Source organism: Syngnathus typhle, linkage group LG12 (assembly GCF_033458585.1).
Source record: "Syngnathus typhle isolate RoL2023-S1 ecotype Sweden linkage group LG12, RoL_Styp_1.0, whole genome shotgun sequence".
Classification (NCBI taxonomy): domain Eukaryota; kingdom Metazoa; phylum Chordata; class Actinopteri; order Syngnathiformes; family Syngnathidae; genus Syngnathus; species Syngnathus typhle.
Genome location: NC_083749.1, coordinates 10,034,918 through 10,056,610, shown reverse-complemented (window position 1 = coordinate 10,056,610; position 21,693 = coordinate 10,034,918). Strand labels below are relative to the sequence as shown.

Genomic DNA, 21,693 nt, shown 5'->3' with positions numbered 1-21,693 from the left:
TAATTTATACAGAGCCTAATCACAGAAAGTGGATAACGCTCACAAATGTGAACAAATTAGTGAGACTGTGGGTTGGTTGCTCATAAAATGTAATGTTTTAGATTTTTTTTGTTTAAAAAGTATTACAATGAAAATAGATCGAACAACTGACACTTTTGTAAGACCTTAATTCCTACAGTGCACAATTGGCAAGTCTGAACTCATGCAGTTTTATCTCCATAGTATGCGCCATTGGATTTATATTCTTATAGTTACATTTAAGACGATAGAAATATAACATTTGAATTTTCCCATCCAGTCTAGTAACACTTCGGTGAGGAAAGGCCAATAAATAAATAAATAAATAAAGCATAAACAAGTCAACTATTGCAACTATGTTTAAAAAATGATCAAATTTATCGGAGACGTTCGCAAAGGGGACATTTTTACTCTTGCAACTGAGAATGAATAGTTTGGGAATTAAATCTGAAAACAGCGAACATAAATACTGCCAGCAGTCGGTAGCAACGTGCCTTTCTGAAGTATGGTCTACCAAATTTTAAACCGAGGAAGTGAGAGGTCTGTTGTGTGTTTTGACAGCAACATATTTTACGGTAGACTTTTATCAAACGATTTAAGAGGAATTCATGCCGAGAACGTATTTATCAGATTTGGGGCTGCCGATGACGAATGCCGAAGATATTGTTAGGGACCGCCGATCGGTTTTTGTTCTTGGCGTCTTTCAAATGCTGGTTGATGCAAAGTGTTAGCAAAGACAAAAAAAACTATTTCACTCAGGAAACAACTACCGGCAAAAGTAGGGATTTACGCTGAGTGAGTGTGAGTATAAAATGCCATTTCCATTTTTGCTGTTCGATATGGTGTGGGGTTAGCCGTGTTTGCTAATGAACAATATATTAAGGAAAACACGTAGTTGTTCCCAGTAAAACCTTATCCCTGATATTAGTAATTACTCAAGTGTATACTAATTTTTGTGTATTTGGAGTGAGAGAGTTGCCTGCAGGCGTTCGTTATTTATTTATTTCGAGACCTTACGGGAATTTGCGTTGCTAGCCTTGTATATGATCCGCCCACTTCACGTCGCAGATGGAGGTCTGACCTTCAAGTACATTTAACGCAGTCCATAGCTACCCCGGATAAGCCTCCGCCTAGAAATACATCTACAGTGACTCATATGTCTACTTTAGTTAATGTTATTTAACATAAGTATTCGATATAGTAGTCACAGACTGATGCTGATTTTTCGGCTATAACTGCATGTGCGCTCATCTCCGGTATACGTAGACACACCCACCCATTATCATATTAGTGCAATAAGAACATTTTGTAAGGAGAAAAAACAAAACTATTTATCTTATTAGAATGAATTGAAACACAATGTAAGGACGACAATTAACGTATGTATATTAATATACACTGCTCAAAAAAATTAAAGGAACAGTTTTTTTTATCAGGGTATGGCATGAATTCAATTACACTTTTTTGATAAGGCTTTGGTCAGGTACGCAGTAGAGGGGGTTGTTAATCAATTTCAGCTGCATTGGTGTTGATGGAATTAACAACAGGTGCACTAGAGGGGCAACAACGAGATGGCCCCCAAAACAGGACTGGTTTTGCAGGGGGAGTCCATTTCAATTTCCTCCCTCTTGATCTTTTTTAACTGTTTTTCCACAAGTGTTGGCTTTAGCTAGAGTCATTATCACGACTGGGAGCATGAGGCGATTTCTTAACCCTCCTGAAGTTGAGCAGATGACAGGATGGCACATCCAAGATTTGATGTCTCCCAGTACAATCTCCAGAGCATGGGGGAGATTCCAGGAGGCAGACAGTTACTCTAGGAGAGCTGAACAAGGCCGTAGACGGTCCTCATCCCATCAGCAGGACCGATATCTGCTGCTTTGTGCAAGGAGAAACAGGTTGAGCACTGCCCGAGCCCTACAGAATGACCTCCAGCAGGCTACTGGTGTGAATGTCTCTGTCCAAACAGTCAGAAACAGACTTCACGAGGGTGGGCTCAGGGCACCACGTCCTGTAGTGCAGTGGTCCCCAACCTTTTTTGCGCCACGGACCGGTTACATGTCAGAACTATTTTTGCGGACCGGCCTTTATATACCGTATTTTCCGGCCTATAAGGCGCACCGGACTATAAGGCGCACCTTCAATGAATGGCCCATTTTAAAACTTTATCCTTATATAAGGCGCACCGGACTATAAGGCGCACCATTAATGCATCATGTCAGATTTTTAATCCAAATCAAATCATTCTCCATTTTATCTTTTTTATTTCAACTTCAGACGGAAACAAATTACTTTATAATCATAAAATAATGATCCATAGTCTTTTTGAGTCATGATTCATAGTCTTCAGCGGGCCACTTATGATTGATTTCATGACACAATGCTTTGGGCCAGTTTGAATTTAGGAATTTGGTCCATATATAAGGCGCACCGGGCTATAAGGCGCACTGTTGGTTTTGGAGAAAATTTTAGGTTTTTAGGTGCGCCTTATAGGGCGGAAAATACGGTAAATAAATAATACATTTATTCAATAATACATTCATAATAAATATATAAATGCGATGAAATAAAATGATACGACTGCCATAAAAACAAGTATAGACAACATAAAAATAAAACTCACCATTACGTTGAATTAGTGGTTACGTTGAATTAGTGGGAGCACTGAGCTTGTTTCTCAGAAACGAGCCGGTCCCATCTCGGCGTAATGGGAGACAATGACACCCGAAGTGGTTAAGGTTTATCTTTTAATGCAGTATGCTTGGTCTCCATGTGCCGAAGCAGTTTTGAAGGCTTCATTGCCTCGTTAGCCAGCCTGTCGCCACATTTCATGCAGAGTGGGCTTGGCGCGTCAGAGTCATCTGTGGCAATAAATCCATATTTTAAGTAGGACTCCAGAAATGTTCGTTTAAATGGAGCTTTCCTTTTCTTAGAAGTCTCAGCCTCTTCTTCTTCCGTCTCCTCATTGGCCTTTTTTCCCTTTCCGAAGAAGCTTTCCGAACATCTGTTTCTTGCTCATTTTTGCTTGCTTCGCAGGCTCGACTGAGGTGACATGTCACGTGACCGAGACGAGGGTCTTGACCTGAACCGACAGATGTAATTGGGACAGAATCTGCAATTTTCTTTTATATTTTTCAAAATAAACTATTTATTTTTGCTAGCTTTGCGGGCTCGCCTGGGGAAACATGTCACGTGACCGTGACGAGCGTCTTGACCTGAATTAATTGATTGTCGATTATTTTTTGTTTCGTTTTCCTGTGCGGCTTGGTGGCCCGGTACCAAGTGACCCACCGGGTCACCGGAGACCGGGTTTACCCTGAGCACCTGTGATAGACGTGAAAGGGTCTGGGAGAAGCCAAGGAGAGCGTTATACTGCCTGCAACATCATTCAGCATGACCGGTTCGGTGGTGGGTCAGTGATGGTCTGGGGAGGCATTTCCATGGAGGGACGAACAGACCTCTACAGGGTAGCAGAGGTCTGTCTGCCATTAGGTATCGAGATGAAATCCTTGCATCCATGTTCAGACCCTACCCTGGTGCAGTAGGTCCTGGGTTCCTCCTGATCCACAACAAGGCCTGGCCTCATGTGGCAGGAGTATGCAGACAGTATCCGGAGGATGAAGGAATTGACACAATTGAATGGCCCTCACGATCACCTGATCCAAACCCAATAGAACACCTCTGGGACATAATGTTTCAGTCCATCAGACGCCGCCAGGTTGCTCCTCAGACTTTACAGGACCTCACTGATGCCCTTAGACAGATCTGGGAAGACATCCCACAAGACACCATCCGTCATCTCATTCCGAGCATGCCACAACGTTGTCAAGCATGCACGCAAGCACGTGGGGGCCGCACAAGATATCGAAAATAATTTTGAGTTGCAGAAATTGAATTTAGGCAAAATGGACGAGCCGGCCACATCATTTTTTCACTTTGATTTTTGGGGTGTCTATATACTGAGCCCTCTGTAGGCTGAAAACTTTTATTTCCATCAAAAGATGTGGCATCTTTTTGTTCCTGAGACATTAAACTGTCCATATCAGTATAGATATCCAACATTTTTGTTATCACCATTGAAATCTGATGTATTTTCAAAGTGTTCCTTTAATTTTTTTGAGCAGTGTAAATGAACAACCATACGCACGCACGCGCACGCGCACACACACACACACACACTTGTTTTTCCTTTTGCCCTTATAACTGAGGTCAACTATATATTTTTTTTACGGTCTCTTTTTAGAGTAAGTGTCTTGAGTGGTTCCAACTGGTCCATCAGCCTTTCAAGTGAGTGGCTATTATTGTCGTGCACTGACTGAAGTGATCCCGCATAAACTCAGCTGACAGCAGTACAGGCCGGATACAAGATGCCTCTGTTCTTCAGAAAGAAGAAACCCAGCGATGACGCCCAGAAGAGAATTGAATATCAGCTGTGTCGGGTACGATAACTGCTAATTAATGTGTTTCACTTCCAGTTTTTGTCAGCAATAAGCACTTTCATTTACAATACAGGCCTAAAATAGACAATGACATACCATATTTTCCGGACTATAAGCCGCCACATTTTGCACAGGCTTTGAACCCTGCAGCTTGTAGTCCAGTGCGGCCTATCTATAGATTTTTCGAGATTTTTGTGATACACTTACTATACACTCGTTGGTGAAAAGGTTGTAGACCGCTGTTGTGCGGTACGACTTTGCTGGGCGGAGGGATATATGAACAGACATACGGTCAACTGGGTAGAAAAGTGGTGTGTTTATCGCATGTCCGTCCGCCAGGCAAATAGTGCCGCATAACAGACAAAGAGACAGAGCAACAGAACATGACTGGAGAAAGGAAGCTTTTATACACAAACCCTCATTATAGGGGACAAAAGAAATACATGTGATGCCGCTTTTAAGTTAAAGGCAGTCAATATAGCTCTTAACCAAAGAAATAGAGCTGCTGCATCTACTGTAGAGGTTTCCTCAGGCCACCAGGGTGGAGTAGGCTATTGTTGATGACATCTTGTTGTGTCACCATTTTCAGTATTTTTTTCCCGGGTCATGTCTTCTCCTGACCTTTACGTGTCGCTTGTATTGCATTGCCAACTTTACACCTGTAAGTGGTCACATTTTAGTTATTATTAGTTTTCACATTAAGTTTATTATGGTCATCGCTGAGATTTATGCATGTTTGTATGTTTCAGAGCTCCTTCATCTCTGTCAATAAACGTTATGTTAATAAAAGGTCTGTGTCCCGAGAGAACCATCCCTTTCCTTACAATCCTCTTTGTGTATATTCTCTTACAAATGGTAATTAAACATTAAAACTCCTGCGGCTTATAGTCCGGTGCGGCTTATACATGAACAAACCAAGATTTTCCCCTAGTTTTAGCTGGTGCGGTTTATAGTCAGGTGCGGTTTATAGTCTAGAGATTACGATACATAAAATATATGATTTTACATTTAGACACAATATGCAGCCATTTTGTTTGAAATAGAACCATGTGATTCGAGGTTTTTGAAGAAGTTTCACGAAAATATGGTATGCTACACGACCATGCTGGATACTAGGGGTGTAACGATTCATCGATACACATCGATTAATCGATGTAATGCTCTACGATTTGTTGGCATCGATGCTAAATGTAAACATCAATCTATATCGCCCGTTTTTGACCTCGGACATTAGACGTGACTTTATTCTGAAATCCAGTTCATTGTTGCTTGGTTCCTCTTTCCGGGAGCAGTGCGCGGTGTGTTGTGTTGTGAGCAGAGCAGGCACGTGAAAGGGGAGCCGACAACTACGTGGCTCCTGGGCTGGTGCTATGGCTAGTGTCCAAGAAGACGAGGAAATTCGCTCCCCTTTGGGCTTCAACTCATTCGTTTGGAAGCACTTTGTAATTTCCTAAATAAAGAGTTTGCAGTACCTTGTTGATTTTGCGTATGAATTGTTATAAATCAGGATATTGTTCTATATCGATCGTAGAGCACTATATTGTGATGTATCGTGAATGAATCACAGCAGGCTTTAAGATATCGGCAAATATCGTATCAAGGTTCTTTGTATCGATATATCGTATCGTGACAAAACCCGCGATTTACACCCCTACTGGATACCTTATTTTCAAGGGGCGTGTACATATTTGGATTCTGTTGAATAAAACATTTTAATACTGTAGTTGCATAAAAAGCCCTTGCAGTCAAAGCCTAAAATATGCAGATGACCAAAAGAGACTGGTGCCACTAAATTCTGAGTTTGATCCCAAGAAATGCTTTTCACCTAAGTTGTGGTAGCATATGAAGCTAAAATCTTCTCATTGACCAAATACTTTTGAACTGCAGTGTATATGGAAATTTCATTGTTTGGGTCTTTTACTGTCAAAGTGTGATATGTGTTTATATAATGTGTTTAAAAAAGAAAAAAAAGTTAAAATGCATGCAAAACCTATTATCTGTTATTTTTCAGTCAAAAGAAGCAGGTGCTGATGACATCCTGGACATCTCATGTTGCGAGCTGTCAGAGGTGAGGATCTTTACAGTTTTACTGGTGCTTCAATTCGGTCCCTCAATTTTCCAAAACAACCTCTTGCCCAAGCTGTAATTAGAAGAATATCTTAGCATCACATGAAAGAACTTGTGCCTGACAGCCTTAAATTCCTCTTATGACTCCTTTGCACTGGTGATGTTGACCCAAAAAGTGACAACGAAGAAACTGTTAACAACAGGCTGCTCAGCATTGCTCTAGACATTGTTGTCTTGGCATCTGGGGGTCATGCTGCTTCCGGGCACAGCATAAACTATGAGTCAATATTGGGAACAGTTACCATAATCACATATGAGCCTCTTAAAGTGAATGCTAAAAAATATACTGAATTTAGTATACACTCGCTTGGATACATCACGTTTGAACTGACAACACAGATTTAAATGAGATCATTGATTGGAACATTGTTCAGAATGGGACTATTACATAATTATGAAATACGGCTAAAGTAAATTAAAAAAAGCCAATCTCAACTTCTACTAAACTAAACTTCTACTAAACTAAACTTCGAAACTTTGAGATTTCCACATGGATTTAATGCGATAAAACTTGTGCAGTATTGGATTGTTTTACATTTCAATCTTTAAATTTGTAGTTTGTGTGTTAGCTTACTGATTATTAATTATCAAGGAGGCTGATATTTAGAGTCAATATTGGTTTGTAGTAAAAAACGATGGGCAGTGTTGATGTCAAAAAAATTTAAAATGGCAAAGCATCTTTATCAAACAGCTTTTGACATTTGCAACATTTTTTTTCATTCTTAGAAAACAGACAGCTTTGTTTTGAAATTCTAGTTAAAAATGCTCCTATGTTGTATGTGCCAGAAAACATGATTGCTGATTGTCGTTTGTTCATAAGATTCGGGTGTTCACTGTACCGAGTGGTGCTCACTCTAACTTATTTTTGCAAGAACCACACGGGAGACAGATCGAATGAGGTCTGACTCAGGCCTTTTGCAAGAGCATTTTTATTCAGAGAAACAGGGTGGGGGTGAGATTGGACAGGATGGAGGTCACCTCAGCAACTGGTTAATCAGTGCGGAGGGTCCCAGCTCATTGTTTTACAAGTGTCGTGGAAACAGGAACTAGTGGAGCATTTTAGATGACTAACTAAGCAAGAATATTTCCAAACCATTTGGAAAGTTTCAACAACTGAACGGTTAAACTTTTCAGAGTCAATGACAGGTAAACGGTTTAAACAAAGTTAATAATTATAGTCTACATTCCAACATAATCATACAATCAAGATAATCTGTAAACCCAAACAGTGTCCGACAAAATTTTCCAATTCAGTTGTTCATGTTTCCTGAAATGAAAGGAAAAAACAAATTCCACCAACAGCATGTAAAAACACATATTTTTGCAAGACCATGTAAGTTGTTGCGTTGAATATGTTTTTCTGCTATTTCACAGGTTCCTTCGAGCGCCTTTTCGATTTGCAAAGTTCTTCAAAAGAAAGTAAGAACAAAAGCATAATAAAGAGCTAAAAAGAACCGTACATAAAGTCTGTTTTGTTTGTCTCATACACACTTAACTATTTAATATCACTTGACCAGACATTTCTCATTTTGGCCTTCCACAGGTCCTCCTCTTACACAGCAATGAGCTCAAGTCACTGCTTCCCAAAGGAAATGATATCATCTCTCTTGTCACTCTCAAGGTAAAATCACCCTTCTCACACAAATATTACAATGCTTGGTTTAAACCGCGGTGTAGAATTTAATCTGAATGCTCCCACAATGTTGTGCTCATTGCTCTGAACACTAGTTCATGTAAAAGTGCAAATGTATAGAAACAGGCTTTTTTTTTTTTCAATCAAAATAAAACCATGCATTATGTTTTTAAATGAAGTAAATATAAAATATTATAATGATGTTGAACTTTTTAAAGTTTCCTGACCTAAGCCAAATATTTCACCCCATCCTTCTTCCATTTCAGGTTTTGGATTTGCATGATAATAAGATAAATTCGCTCCCAGAAGACATCGGGAAGCTGACGTCTCTGCAGGTAGATTGACTCTGAACTCTTGAAAATAAACATTACTCAGTTAATGAATGGTAGGCACTCTCGTATTTTGCCAATTGTGTATTCTTAGATTTTGAATGTGGAGAAGAATCGATTAAAGGTCCTCCCAGAATCCATTGGGGATCTAAAGCACCTGCAGACGCTCAATTTGAAAGGTGGAGTTCTTGTTCCTTGTTCAAGTGTTAGCTTTCAGTTTCATGTCACTTTGAATTTACTGTTGTATTTATCCTGTCGCTTTAGGCAACTGCCTCAGTGAACTACCAACGACAATCAGCTCTCTGTGCAGTTTACGCACTCTAGACGTGAGTGACAACCTCATCATCCAGATTCCCAAAACCTTTGCTTACATCCGCACCCTGGAGGTACGTGTCCATCTTGGAAATTCAGTTCACACGATTGCGTAAAGAAGCAACAAAACACAGCGAGTGTGTGTTGTGTGTGTGTTGTGTGTGTGTGTGTGTGTGTGTGTGTGTACACGTGCTGTGACAGAATCTCATACTGGATGCAGCTACAATGACCTTTCCTCCTGCATCTGTGTGTGGGGAAGGTACAGCGAGCATCCAGCACTTCCTGTGTTCTGGTGAGTACCGTAATTTTCGGACTATAAGTTGCAGTTTTTTTTTCATAGTTTGGGTGGGGGGGGCGACTTATAATAAGGAGCGATTTATGTGGTTTTTTTTCAAAAATTTTCAAAAAAAACCGCGATGTAGCAAGGGATTACTGTAATTTGAATTTCAAGTGACGTCAGCAGCGCGACGCGGCGGTTGTTTACAAAAAGAACAAAGGTTGATCACGGGATGACGAAGATGACGAAGGGCCCCACGTACTACCGGCATCATTAGCGGCTTTGTTTCTAAGTAACACGGAGGACGAAGAGTTTAAAGGATTTAAGGATTTGGAGTGACACAGAAGGTTTGAAAAACTATTATGGCTTTTACGCACGCTCGGTCCTACTCTACGGAGCTCTTTCACCTCCAAGGATGGAAATCGGGGGCCGGCGCTCGGCCGAGTGGCTGTCTGGGGACGGTGGATGGGGCTTGGTCATGGCTTTTACGCACGCCCGGTCCTATTCTATGGATCTCTCTTCCACCTCCGTGGCTGGAAGTCCACGCCGCCACACGCCTGGAAGTTTGTTTTGTTAAATAAAGAGCCGTTTACTAAACCCACGTTTTTCCTTGTACTTTAACGCTACAATATAGTTATATACTAGATCTGTGGAATAACGACGAGGCTGACGTCAGAGCGCACCCGCGGCGTTGTTGACAAAGGACGAGGAATTTGATCGATGGATTTAATCATTTAAAGTGCACAGATGGTTTGATAATATTATTGCTTACATAATAGTTATTTGATATCTAATTTATATATCGTTATACGGGCCTGTGGAATATTTTGAAGTGCAAGCACCGTCAGCGGCGCGCACCCATTGTTGACAAAAGGACAATCGATGGATTTAATGAATTGGAGTGACACAGATGGTTTTATAAACGTGTTATTTATGTAACAGTTTTTTTAAAATAACTCTGAATGTTACGTCAGGCCCGTTCTCAGCTCTTCGTTTGTGTTTGTCACGTTAGCATACCTATCGTTTAGCCTGTTGTTGCTCGTTCATGTCTGTTCTTGGTGCTCGATTTTGTCGAATAAATTTCCCCCCAAAATGCGACTTATGCTCCGGAGCGACTTATATATGTTTTTTTCACGTTATTGTGCATTTTATGGCTAATGCGACCTATATTCCGGAGCGACTTTTATTCTGAAAATTACGGTATGTGTTTAGTAACTACCAAATAGTATAGAATTACTACACATTTTGTTTTGTTTTTCTCTTTGTACCTCGCATCCAAATCTTAAATAATTAATAAATAAATAAATAAATAAATAAATAAATAAATAAATAAATAAATAAATAAATAAATAAATAAATAAATAAATAAATAAATAAATAAATACGTATGTACATACATATGTACATACTACATATGAACAAAGTACCTATGTACATACATGCGTATGTGTGTGTGTGTGTGTGTGTGTGTGTATATATATATATATATATATATATATAGATATACATACATACATACATACACACACGTACTGTCTAATCTGTGACCATCAACCTCTAAATCGTGTTTCTTTTGCAACAGATTTGCATCACACAGAAACGCTGTGAAAATTGAAATAATCTGTTCCTGGACAAAACTGTTCCCATTTTAATACAATTTATTGGTATTACAGACATGTAATATTCAAGTATAATACATGGTTAACCACTACTGGTATACCAACATAAATGTGACTATAATGTACAAGCATGTCATCTTGCAGATGTAGGTCAAACATGTAACTTTGTAAAATTCTTAATTGTCGCACAATCTTAAAAAGAAATTAACCACATGGAGTCAACTCGTTCTCTCACTTTTGTTAACTTAAGACAAAATAATTGTGCCTCTCAATATTTTTGTGTGTGAAAATTTTGGTCAAATTCCAAATTGTGTTTATGTCAATCTTGATAGAATTTCCTGAGGTTTCATTCCAAATCTATCTTTCTACTCAGAGCTAGGCGAGGAGTACTGCCCTCCATCCCAGTATCTTCTCCCTGTTCTGGAAAGTGACGGTGGTAAACAAAACTCTGACTGTGTGGATGCTTTGGATGAGGCCTGGCAGGTAGTAAATTTCATTACTCTGTATATTAATGGTGTTGAAGCATATCGCGTTCACTTGCCACATTAAAGGTCTCTTCACTTTTTGTTACAGAATAAATTCAGTGACTATGAGAAGAGAAAGGTATGTCTTCCACTTAAAGGTTTCATCCAAGGTTTCTTGGTGATTGAAGTTAAACTGAAACAAAGCTGTAGCTATAATTAAGTAGTGGTATATATACATACTAGATCATTTTATAGTACCATTTACACTGTAATTCAATGTAATTGGAGAACAAAAAAAAATAAAGCAGCAACATTAAGATTTTTTTTTTAAATCGTGTAGCAAAAAGTTTTTTGCATCGTTAAGAAAATGATTCATTCTCCCGTTTTCTCAGATTCAAAAGCAAGAGGAAAAACTGGCGATAGAGCGACACAGAGAGGAGAAACAAAATGAACACACCCAGCTTCTACTCATGAACACCACTCGTAAAGTAAATATTCTCAACTCAGTCCGACAGGTACGTTGTTCCCAAACGCAGTAAGTGCAGTTATTCCCATTCTTTTCTCTTCCCGTACACTTGGAACATTCTATGACAGGTCAACATTTGTTTTTGACTCTTGCTCATCTTTGGAATATACGAGTAGTCAAATCATGAATTGCTATCAGAAACCAAAAAGAAATGAAATTTACCTGCTCACTTTTGCACTAATGTTTAGGAGCAGGAGCGTTTGGAGCAGGGGTTCTCCCAGCAGCAGCGAGCCCAGGATTCTGAGAGATTACTGTTGTTAGAAAAAGTGAAACACGCTGAAAATGACATCAGCAGTCGCATCAGTAGCATGCTGTTGGATGACAACAGGTAGTACATGAAAGCAGCGTGTGGATGTGTGTCACATGAAAGCTACTTGTAGCCACTTGAGAACTTCATGTTTTGACCTCTGCAGGCAGAAAAAGAGTGCTGAGTTTCTCCAAGCCATGGAAGAAGATCGGTGAGTGGAAGACAATCATTCAGTTCTATCGCTGCAAAATTTGTAATTCAAGAATTTAGTAAGGAGTGTAGTGAAATTCAAGCAATGTTAATGGATTAACTTTCCTCCCAGGATGAATAAAGTATACTGTATTGTATGTTTAATGAATATTTTACAACCTTTTATTCGGTTGTTTAAATCAAATCAGTGGGTACATTTTACTGATTGTTTGTCTGACAGGATCCGTATGGAACATCTGACTGCCATCACACAGGAAGAAGCCAACTCTCTGAGAAAGAGAGAGGTGGCCAGTATGTCACCTTTTACTCTCCACTTACAGTAGTTTGCCAAAAAGTGCAAGGCAAATTGTTATTCTCGTCTTTTTTACGCAAATAACCTTAAACAGTATTGCCGCTACAAGCTCCTCACCCGATCACTCTTTACGAAGCCAACAATACCACGTCATCTGCAGAAGGCAGAGATGTAATACTGAGAACACTAAACCGAACACCCTCAATGTCTCGGCTGCATCTAGAAATTCTGTTCATAAAGGTTATGAACAAAATCAGTAAAAACTTGACGGAGTTCAAGCCAATAAGGTTTTCTGTTTAGGTCTTCCAATTTGTTGTTGTATGTCTTGCGCTTCCCAAACACATCCCATTTTATTTTGTTTTAAAAGTCATTCTTCTTTCTTTCCTTTCCTCTATATCACTTTTTAGCGGCCATGCAGAAAATGCTGACAGACAGCTGTGCTGTGAGCCTCCTTCAAGAAGCCAGCGACTATCGTCGAAAGAGCTTGATGTCTGAGGCCTACAAAAGGTTTAAAATGCACACAGACGCACAAATAATATCGCAATGTGTTGTAATTGACCAAATGTATTTCCTATTAGTATGGAGAATCTGGAGAAAAAGTTTGATAAGATGCTGTCCATCCAAGTTCTGGATAAATCTAAAGCCATTGCCCAGATCCTACAGGAGGTATAAGTCTTCAGTGACCATATAACAATTGTTTATATTATAAATGACTGATGTAATCCATCATTTAATTAAATAATTAAACAGAACAGAAATCTTTTAAATGCAGTGAACACTCATGACTTTGCAGGAGGAGATGCAGAAAGCAGCGTTTCAAGCACTTCAGCTGCAGAAAGATTCTGTCCATGGTTATATCCGCAACCAGGTCTGTAATGTATGGAGAGATGCAGATGGGTGGAGTCAGGGTCAAACTTGCCCTTGGTTCTTATCTGTTTTGATACATAGTTTACGGACAGGTGTATCTCAAATGCTTAAGGCTCTTTTTCCTTTAAAATATTTCAATTTTAAAGATGAGTATAGCCCCTTCCCAAGGATCTGGGTTGAGTCTTTAGTAGCGCTTATTACAGAACTGTCCAGTCCTTGGTCCATTTCATCCTGCAGACTTTCTTTTGTGCTGCTTGGTCAGTCAAATGTCACCACTTGCTTACATCCCAACATGGCTTTTTAAACACTGCTTTAATTAGATTTATTATTATTTTTTTTTTAATTATTGTTTGTCTGATAAATTAATCACCTTTGTAGGCGGCCTCGACATACCTAAAAACTCAACAATTTTTGCAAGCATGTGGATTCTTGAGAAGATGTTAGTAATTTTGGGGTCCCAAATAGGACCCCCCCAAATCTTATTCGGTGGCATTACTTAAAAACGTCAAAGTAAAATTTGCTGGGATGATGATGGTGATGTCGATAACAAAAAGCAGGAATTCTCAAGGACTGTTCGAAATCGACCGTTTGTTTTGAAGCATCGACTTTGGGTGAATTGCAGAGTTCGTACTTTGTCAAACTCCTACTAAGGAGGCCAATTTAATATATTAACCCCTGTAGCTAAAAACACATTTCATTAAATCATCGTGGTTGTTCATCCTAACCTTTGCTGTCCACAGCATGCTGCTTCTCCCTGCTCAGTTCATGTTGCTTTTTCACTGTTCCAGATCAAGCTTATTGAGGGTGAATTATTGCAGCTGACAAAACTTGAAGTTAAAAGACGCAATCTGGATGCTGACACTCTTCAGGTAGGTGTCACTCCCCTCATTTTAATTTGCTCGCACTCATTTACTTTATTTTTGACTACTGAATGGGGCTGTTTTATTGCATGATTTGCTACCTTGGTTACAATACTACATATTCCGAATTAAGTGAGATAATATTATTAGCACTATATTGTCTTCCAAATGATTAAATGGACAGTTTGTCCAAACAGTGCACACAATTCTGAAAAGTAACATTACCTTGCTGTATGTGCGACTTATACGAGTGGGTTCACAAATATTAAATATTACCAAATAATCCTTATCGGTCACCGTGGGTTGTTAAGTGACATACTTTAGTTGACTGGTTCTTTTATCACAGACATAGTGTCTCTGATGAAGGCGAAAGTATACGCCGAAACATGTCAGGTAAATAAAACAACCTAAATCATTTGTCTGTGATAAAAGAACCAGTCAACTAATTTATAAGTGAAGACAAAATTAACTTAGTACAACTAAGTGACATACTGTTTAAGGTGGTATTGAGGTAGCTTATTTTATTCCTCGGACAAGGATGACTTTATCTTAAGGGCAACTACTTTATCCCTTATATTTGAAACTTGAAATACATGACATATGTATAGTATGAACCAAACAAAATCCCAGTGAATATAGCACCTTGGACTGGGCAATCATTTAAAGAGCTCACAATTTTTAATTTGGACCCTCTATAATTGTGGAAGACGTTCTTTGTTTTGATTTTTAAGGCTTTTGTATCGGGACTGTCAACCGGTGGTTTGCGGCCCTTTAGTGATCCGTGGCGGTATTGCAGGTCGTCCATGAAATTGGAAATGGAAAATAATTGTAACATTTTTAAAAATAAAATTGATTTATTATTTAGACTTGATTTATTTTCCAGCTGATTTTGTAAATCATTTACTATCCAGATTATGTCAAATGTAGCTGAGATTCCCAAAATAGACATACAGACAAATATCCTGTATAGCTCTAGCCTCCTTCGGTGCAAAATGAAATAATATTCCGCCAAAGCTGTGGTCCCAGTGTTGTTTTTTGGTTGTAATGATGGTCCCTTGGACAAAAGCAGTCTAAAAACCCCTCTTTAGTTAATAAAATGTTTGAATGAAGTATGGCTGAACCAAAATTATTGTGCCTTGTAAATCTTGTGCGTGTGTCTGTTTATGCAGGAAGTGCTTGTGGACCAGCGGACAAGTCTTGGTGATTTGTTGCAACAACTGCTGAAACAGAAGCACCAGAGAGAGCAAGAACTACTGCAAGTTCTGGTGAGTAAACCGAACTGTGAGGTGCATTGTTTTCAAGACGCTATCAGTGGTTTTACAATACCACCCCCCCCCCCCCCCCCCCCCATTTGCCCAACTACAGTCTAACTCAATACAATCAATTGTGGATATGCTGTGTAAATTGCAGTATATTTGATCAAGTCTAAATTGTTCTGTATTTCTTTTAAATCCACAAGAATTGCTGAATTTAAACACCATTAAGCTTTGAATTCAAACAAAAAAATTGGGGAAACTAATCCTATTAAACTATGCAAAATTTGCGAGTTAGACCTGCTATAATTTCAGAATGTCCGATTATCACTCACAGAAGGTTTTACCAACTTTTTTTAAATTGAGAGCAACTACCTGGCTACTGCTTCATGCAAAGGGCTACCACCAGTACTATTGAAACAACTAATTTGTTCAAATTACCTTTAATTATATGTTGTTATGAGATGTTATTATTTCACCCAAAAAATATGACAATTATTTAACAAGGTAGGATGAGCTGAATATCCATTTTTAAAAACACTATTTTTTTAGATCCTGAAAGCATTTATATTTTCAAGTGGTGACTTCTGCAACATCACAATGAAATCACAATATCCTATTATGATTAACTCAGCTATTTGTAGAACTGACTCACAGGCTACTTATGGTTCTTGGGGCACCCACCGTTAATTGATTTATCTAATATTCCTATTTCTTGAAATGGTGATTCGGGAACTTTTGTTAGCTGCAGGCTATAATCATCAAAATTATGATAAAGTAAAAATCATGAAATATTTCAATTAGTTTAATATGTGTTTCGCTTTTGCATTGCACAATTGAATTTATCACAATATTACATTCTTATAGATAATTGTAGTGCTTGTCTAAAGCTAAAAATATTCAAATGTTATTCCGAGGAAAAATTGTGTGACTTCATTTCATTGTAGAAGAATTGTGATATCATCTGATGTGCATCAGTAGCATTTCCTTCTAATGACAGCACTAATCCGTTTTGGTTTTCTAGGCGGAAATGGAGCTGAAGGCAGAGTCCACCCAGCAAAACTACTGGATGATTCAGTACCAGAGATTGCTAGATGCCAAGCCTTTATCACTGCGAATGCAGGTACTGTGCCACACAGAACATATCTGATATGCTGGAGCATCGAGAAACATTTTATTTTTAATGTGTTTTATGACAGGAAGCTGGTGTGGAAAAAGAGTTAGTAAATCTTCTGTGCAAACTGTCGGCACAGCATTACTTGCCCATCATGGCTCACCATCGTGTGACTACCGAGGCCCTTCGCCACATGAACTCATCTGACCTCAAGAAGGTCTGTACTACTATTTAGAAATGGTGGATTTCTCCTTGATATATGGTCCTAAAATACTGACTTTTTATGTGCTAATGCTGTATAGTTGCAAAGATAACAATAATTGAAATTTTAATTTTAGCATGGACACATTACTTGTGTTTGTCAGCGCATGTGTGCATTTGATATATTTAGGGTTGAGTAATTTTGAGTGCTGTTCATTTAGGGCAGGGATGGGCAACTGCATGCGGCCCTCAACCACAGTTTGAGTCGCCCCTTGATTAATCTCCATGCCCCAAAAAAAATTCCAAACAAATGAAGATGAACATTTATTTGTGAGTGCTGAACTGCAAGTCTGCAGTGGCCGACTTTAGTTTTTATTTGTAATATCACTATTCACCACTCGATGGCCATGGCTTAGTTTTGCGTACTGATACTGCGCTATCCTCCTGAGACTCAGAGAAAAAAAAACGTTTTTTTAATTATTATTTTTTTTTTTTTTTACACCACATAATTCTTAAGGGTGAAAAAAACATTACTACAGTGAAAAAAATGTCAAAACATATTTTTATTTATTTTTTACAATATATGCTTTTGAGAGGACATCAGCACTTTGTGATAGCAAAAGTGAAAACCCTAGGGTGTCATTTGTTCCATGTATGGCTTCAGAGATATGGACCAAAAACATACGTCCTCTATAGATGACAAAAATGAATTGCTGGGTCTCAGGAGACTGTACTACAATGCGAGTAAGCCTAATAATTTTTTGCATATTTGGTATGATATGCAAGACAAACATAGTCCCTCAATATTATTAAAATTTTGAGCGACTTGCTTTTTGTGAAAAAGAAAATGCAGGAGAACTTGCGTTTGCACTTATTTTGTCGATATTCAAAATGATATATTTGTCATACATTCCGTTATGGTGTGTGGTCCCTCTGTAAAACTGAAGGAAAATCTTGCCTCCTCCACCATTTAAGTTGGCTGTCCCTATGGTGTTGGCGGCCATCTATGGTATTAACAATACAATTTGGTGGTGATAAATTTGTCAAGCTCTGTATACTGTCCACCAGGGGTCTCAAACTCATTTTTGTCGCGGGCCGCATGTAATCGTAGTTTCCTTCGGAGGGCCATTATGACTGTCAACGTCATACATAATATACAGTATAGGCTACACAACAAACAAGTTTTGGAATCAGAGACGAGTAAAAACTGTTCAAATATTTTAAAAAGATGCACGGTAATAGAAACTGAGCAATATCTCTATTTTTTAAAAGTGAAGACAATTTGCAATTTTAGTATTGACACATGAAGTCAATGCACAATTTGTCTCCCCGGGCCATATAAAATGATGTGGCGGGCCGTATCTGGCCCCCGGGCCGTGACTTTGACATCTATGCTGTACACCATTCTAGTCTTGTTGACTCTATATACTGAAAGCTTGCAACAAACTGAAACATCTCTCCTTTTTTCTATCATTTTTTTCAAAGGGAAAATATATTCATACATATTACATTTGAAAATTGAAAACTGTTATGATTTCTTGGCTCATAATTCTCCACCTTGTTTTTTGTAGCTCGGCATTACTGAAGGTGGCATCCAAAAAGCTCTTCTGAACTGGGCTCAAGAACGCAAGCCTGGAGGTAAAACATGCATGCACACATATGTTATACACTGATTATAGTGATAATAAAGGAATACTAGGGGAATTAATGTGTTCAATTTTTTTCCATGTTCCTAGTGTTTAAAACATGCCCATACTTAAGAATTTCATCATATACTAATATAAAAGTGATATGTAAATCGGATGCATTATTTATTATTATTATTAAATTCATTTTTCAATCTGTACATGCCTAATATATAATATACATTTCAAACAGTTGGATGTGAACAGATAATTCCAGGTGTTTTCAGGGTCACAACAGAAATATCAGAGACTTCACAGATGCACTTTATCTCTATAGTTCCTGACTTCATCTCATTTTGGTGGTACATTTGAGAGCAATTCATATTTGATGTGCAATACCGAATCGAAAAATTCGTTTTTAGCCCCACAATGAGCGAGTCACGGATGATGTTTGTGAGGTGTAAATTTGACTACCGTTGTGGTTCAACATTTAATATCCAACCTCTAAGGCGACACACTGTCAGTAGATCCACTATGTTTTGGTTTTTGTTTTACTGATATTTGCACTCCATTCTTAGGTGCATGTAAGGCGGTGGAGCAGAGCGAAGAAGTTCCCGCTCCAGAGTCGTCGTCTTCCTTCTTTCCATCAGTTCCCAACACCTCCAGCACCATGATCCCAAGCCCGCCACTCACTCCGGGTACCCCCGTCACACCATCAGCCCCGAGCCCAGTGGAGGGACCAGGAGGCTCCGAATGTGTGGTCTGCATGGAGACAGGGGTAAAATGAATGAATGAATGAATAAATGCAAACCTGGATGACCTTTTGCACATGTTATCTAATGAATGATTGTTCTCTGTGCTTCTCTCCAGGCTCAAGTCATATTTCTGCCATGCGGCCATGCTTGCTGTTGTCAGGTCTGTAGTGACGCCCTCCTAAACTGCCCACTGTGTCGAGGCACCATATCACAGCGCATACGGCTTTATCATAGTTAGAAGCAAATGTGGCTTAGTGACTTTTTTTCCCTTAAACATGCATGATGACAATGCTGCTGTGAGTTCATGTGTAGACACGCTTTGAGTAGGTTTTCGAAATGCTGAGCCACTTTGTTGTATTAACCAAAAGGTTTATGCTGCATTACTGGGCGAAACTGTTTTTTATTATTATTTAATGCCCAATTCCTTTAATAGTTGTTTAAATTGATTTGTTTTTACTTCTGTACACATTGTGCCTTTTTCTGAAAATAGATTATTTGCTTCTTTATGGTACCTTTTATTTCCGTAAACCAAAATAACGTACCCACCTATGTAGATACAACTAACACTGACCAACCATAACATTATGAGCACTTGTGCAATGTAATATCCAATACAAGAAATTTGTCTAATATTGTACTTTAACAGAGATCATTATTGTTTACATTGTCTGCTGTTGCGTAAAAATGTACTGAGAGCTGTACTGTACCTAATATTCATGACGCATTACTGTTTGGGTTAACCAAAATATCAGACAGAGCTCTTGTTAGGTGTTGCAAGAACCACACGGGAGACAAGGAAGTCATTTTAGACACCTGCAGGTGGAGAGTCCACTCGTCGCTGTGGTTACAGCGATGGTCGAAGGAGATCTCTGACTCCGGCCCCATGCAAGAGCATTTTTATTGAGGTTTACAGCTCTCATTTTGATGAAAAACATTTTTACACAACTGCAAACTATAATCAGAATAATAAACTCACTCAATTGAATATGTCTTTGACAGTGTCCATCCTAAGCATTATATATTGTAACTGTAGTTGCACAATATTTGGTAGATCTTTTGTTTCGAATAGCATATTGTGCTTGTAGTCATTATGTTGTGCTCCTATGGGTAATTTACTATATGCTGTAGATTATGACATCCACTTGCCCCAGTTTTATACCGTATGCAAGACTATATGGCTTGCTAAATATTAAACAGGATTATTTTAACTATTGTCCTTTTTTGGGGCGGACAATTTTGAGAGGTTAAATTGGCCATGTAGCAGTTTTTGACCTTGATGGTTTAACCGCCAGTTCCCCTGTAAGGAAGAATTTAAGCCTTTCAGTCATTATGTTGTGTTGTCACTGTGAATTTCCAGAATACGGGATAATGGATTACTCTCATAAATTGATTGAATATACAAACTTTGGCAGGTATTTTTTTTATATTTACTTTTATACACACAATAAAGTGTGCAAAACAGACGTTAGATATCACTTGATTCATAAATTATACGGTAAAAGTTATTTTAATATTTATTCGTCATTTTTTTTCCTTTTGGACGATTTTATTGAGATAGCAGTCCTGTACTTATACTGATACTACTTCTTTTTATACTGACCATGACTCTCAGAGGTTACAGCTGGTTATTCCTTGCATTTCTTTTATTTTCAACAAATTCAGAGCAGGGAAAAAGCACCTTAAAAAACTTACGCTTGCTGGTATGTAGTGCTTTAGTGATTAGTGTATTCATTCATTCTTCAGTTCACAAACATTCTGTTAACTGTAAATTAACCAACTAAGAATTAACACTGATATTGTGCACCCTGCAGTCCCCTGTATTGGGAAGGACTTGTAGTAGTTCTGCCAGCAAGGCCCTCCAGTCTTATTCATGTTTTGGACAATTGACACTTTTATTTTCTATATTTTATGTGTGATGCACATTGCTGGCGTCAGGCGGAATCTTCGTATCTCCAAAATAATCACTTTTCAGGAGACCCCAAAATTCACAGGTTAGTTCAACTATTAGCATTGTATATTGAAAACACTTTAGAATGGTCAATAATTTGTAAAGGTAACATCTACGTGTCAGGAATCAGAATTGCCCAAAAAGTATAGAATTTTGAAATTATATGAAATTCACCAAAATGTGACTTAAGAGATTTTGGGCCAACGCCAGCGATATATATGGACTAACAAATCCTGTTTGCAGCCATCACTAACTGTTATAATCTCTCAAGTGCTCTTACATACATGTAACATGTCAAAATATAAACCACTTTCTTTTACTTCACGTGTAATCGATGTATATATATCTATGTTGCTGTTATAATATTGGAAATTAATTGATGAGCATCATCAATAAAATGTTAATGGATTTTTGGCTTCTTGTTTTCTTATAAACACGGTATATTTGGGTGTACAAATAACCAGCTATTTTTATATCCTATACCACCTTGAAAACAAAACAAATGTTAAAAGAAATGATCACTAATGAGACCCCTCAGCTTCTTTAAGTCGAATCTATTTTAGTCATTTATTTTATT

The 21,693-nt window shown here is 38.4% G+C and overlaps 1 protein-coding gene across 2 annotated transcripts; it reads left to right on the top strand.

Moving 5' to 3' along the window:
• The first annotated feature begins 521 nt into the window (after window positions 1–521).
• lrsam1 (leucine rich repeat and sterile alpha motif containing 1) lies at window positions 522–21,525 on the top strand. 2 transcript variants are annotated; one of them, XM_061293479.1, is made up of 25 exons: window positions 522–813; window positions 4,262–4,457; window positions 6,469–6,525; window positions 7,959–8,003; window positions 8,128–8,205; window positions 8,484–8,552; window positions 8,641–8,725; window positions 8,811–8,932; window positions 9,060–9,150; window positions 11,128–11,237; window positions 11,328–11,357; window positions 11,611–11,733; window positions 11,933–12,072; window positions 12,158–12,202; window positions 12,422–12,492; window positions 12,901–13,000; window positions 13,072–13,159; window positions 13,287–13,361; window positions 14,149–14,229; window positions 15,390–15,485; window positions 16,498–16,596; window positions 16,673–16,804; window positions 18,360–18,426; window positions 18,992–19,191; window positions 19,284–21,525. In XM_061293479.1, the coding sequence occupies exons 2-25, from the start codon at window positions 4,386–4,388 to the stop codon at window positions 19,404–19,406; spliced, it is 2,199 nt and encodes a 732-aa protein (XP_061149463.1). In that variant the 5' UTR covers window positions 522–813; window positions 4,262–4,385; the 3' UTR covers window positions 19,407–21,525. The 2 variants fall into 2 exon arrangements, with proteins under 2 accessions (XP_061149463.1, XP_061149462.1); XM_061293478.1 differs by having other exon boundaries at window positions 522–819.
• Window positions 21,526–21,693: the final 168 nt, after the last annotated feature.

Excerpts from the sequence above, each read along its gene's own strand:
- lrsam1 (XM_061293479.1), top strand. The coding sequence starts at position 4,386 with ATGCCTCTGTTCTTCAGAAAGAAGAAACCCAGCGATGACGCCCAGAAG. Across the intron at positions 13,160-13,286 it reads TTGCCCAGATCCTACAGGAG|GAGGAGATGCAGAAAGCAGC; the intron begins GTATAAGTCTTC and ends ATGACTTTGCAG. Across the intron at positions 16,805-18,359 it reads ACTCATCTGACCTCAAGAAG|CTCGGCATTACTGAAGGTGG; the intron begins GTCTGTACTACT and ends TGTTTTTTGTAG.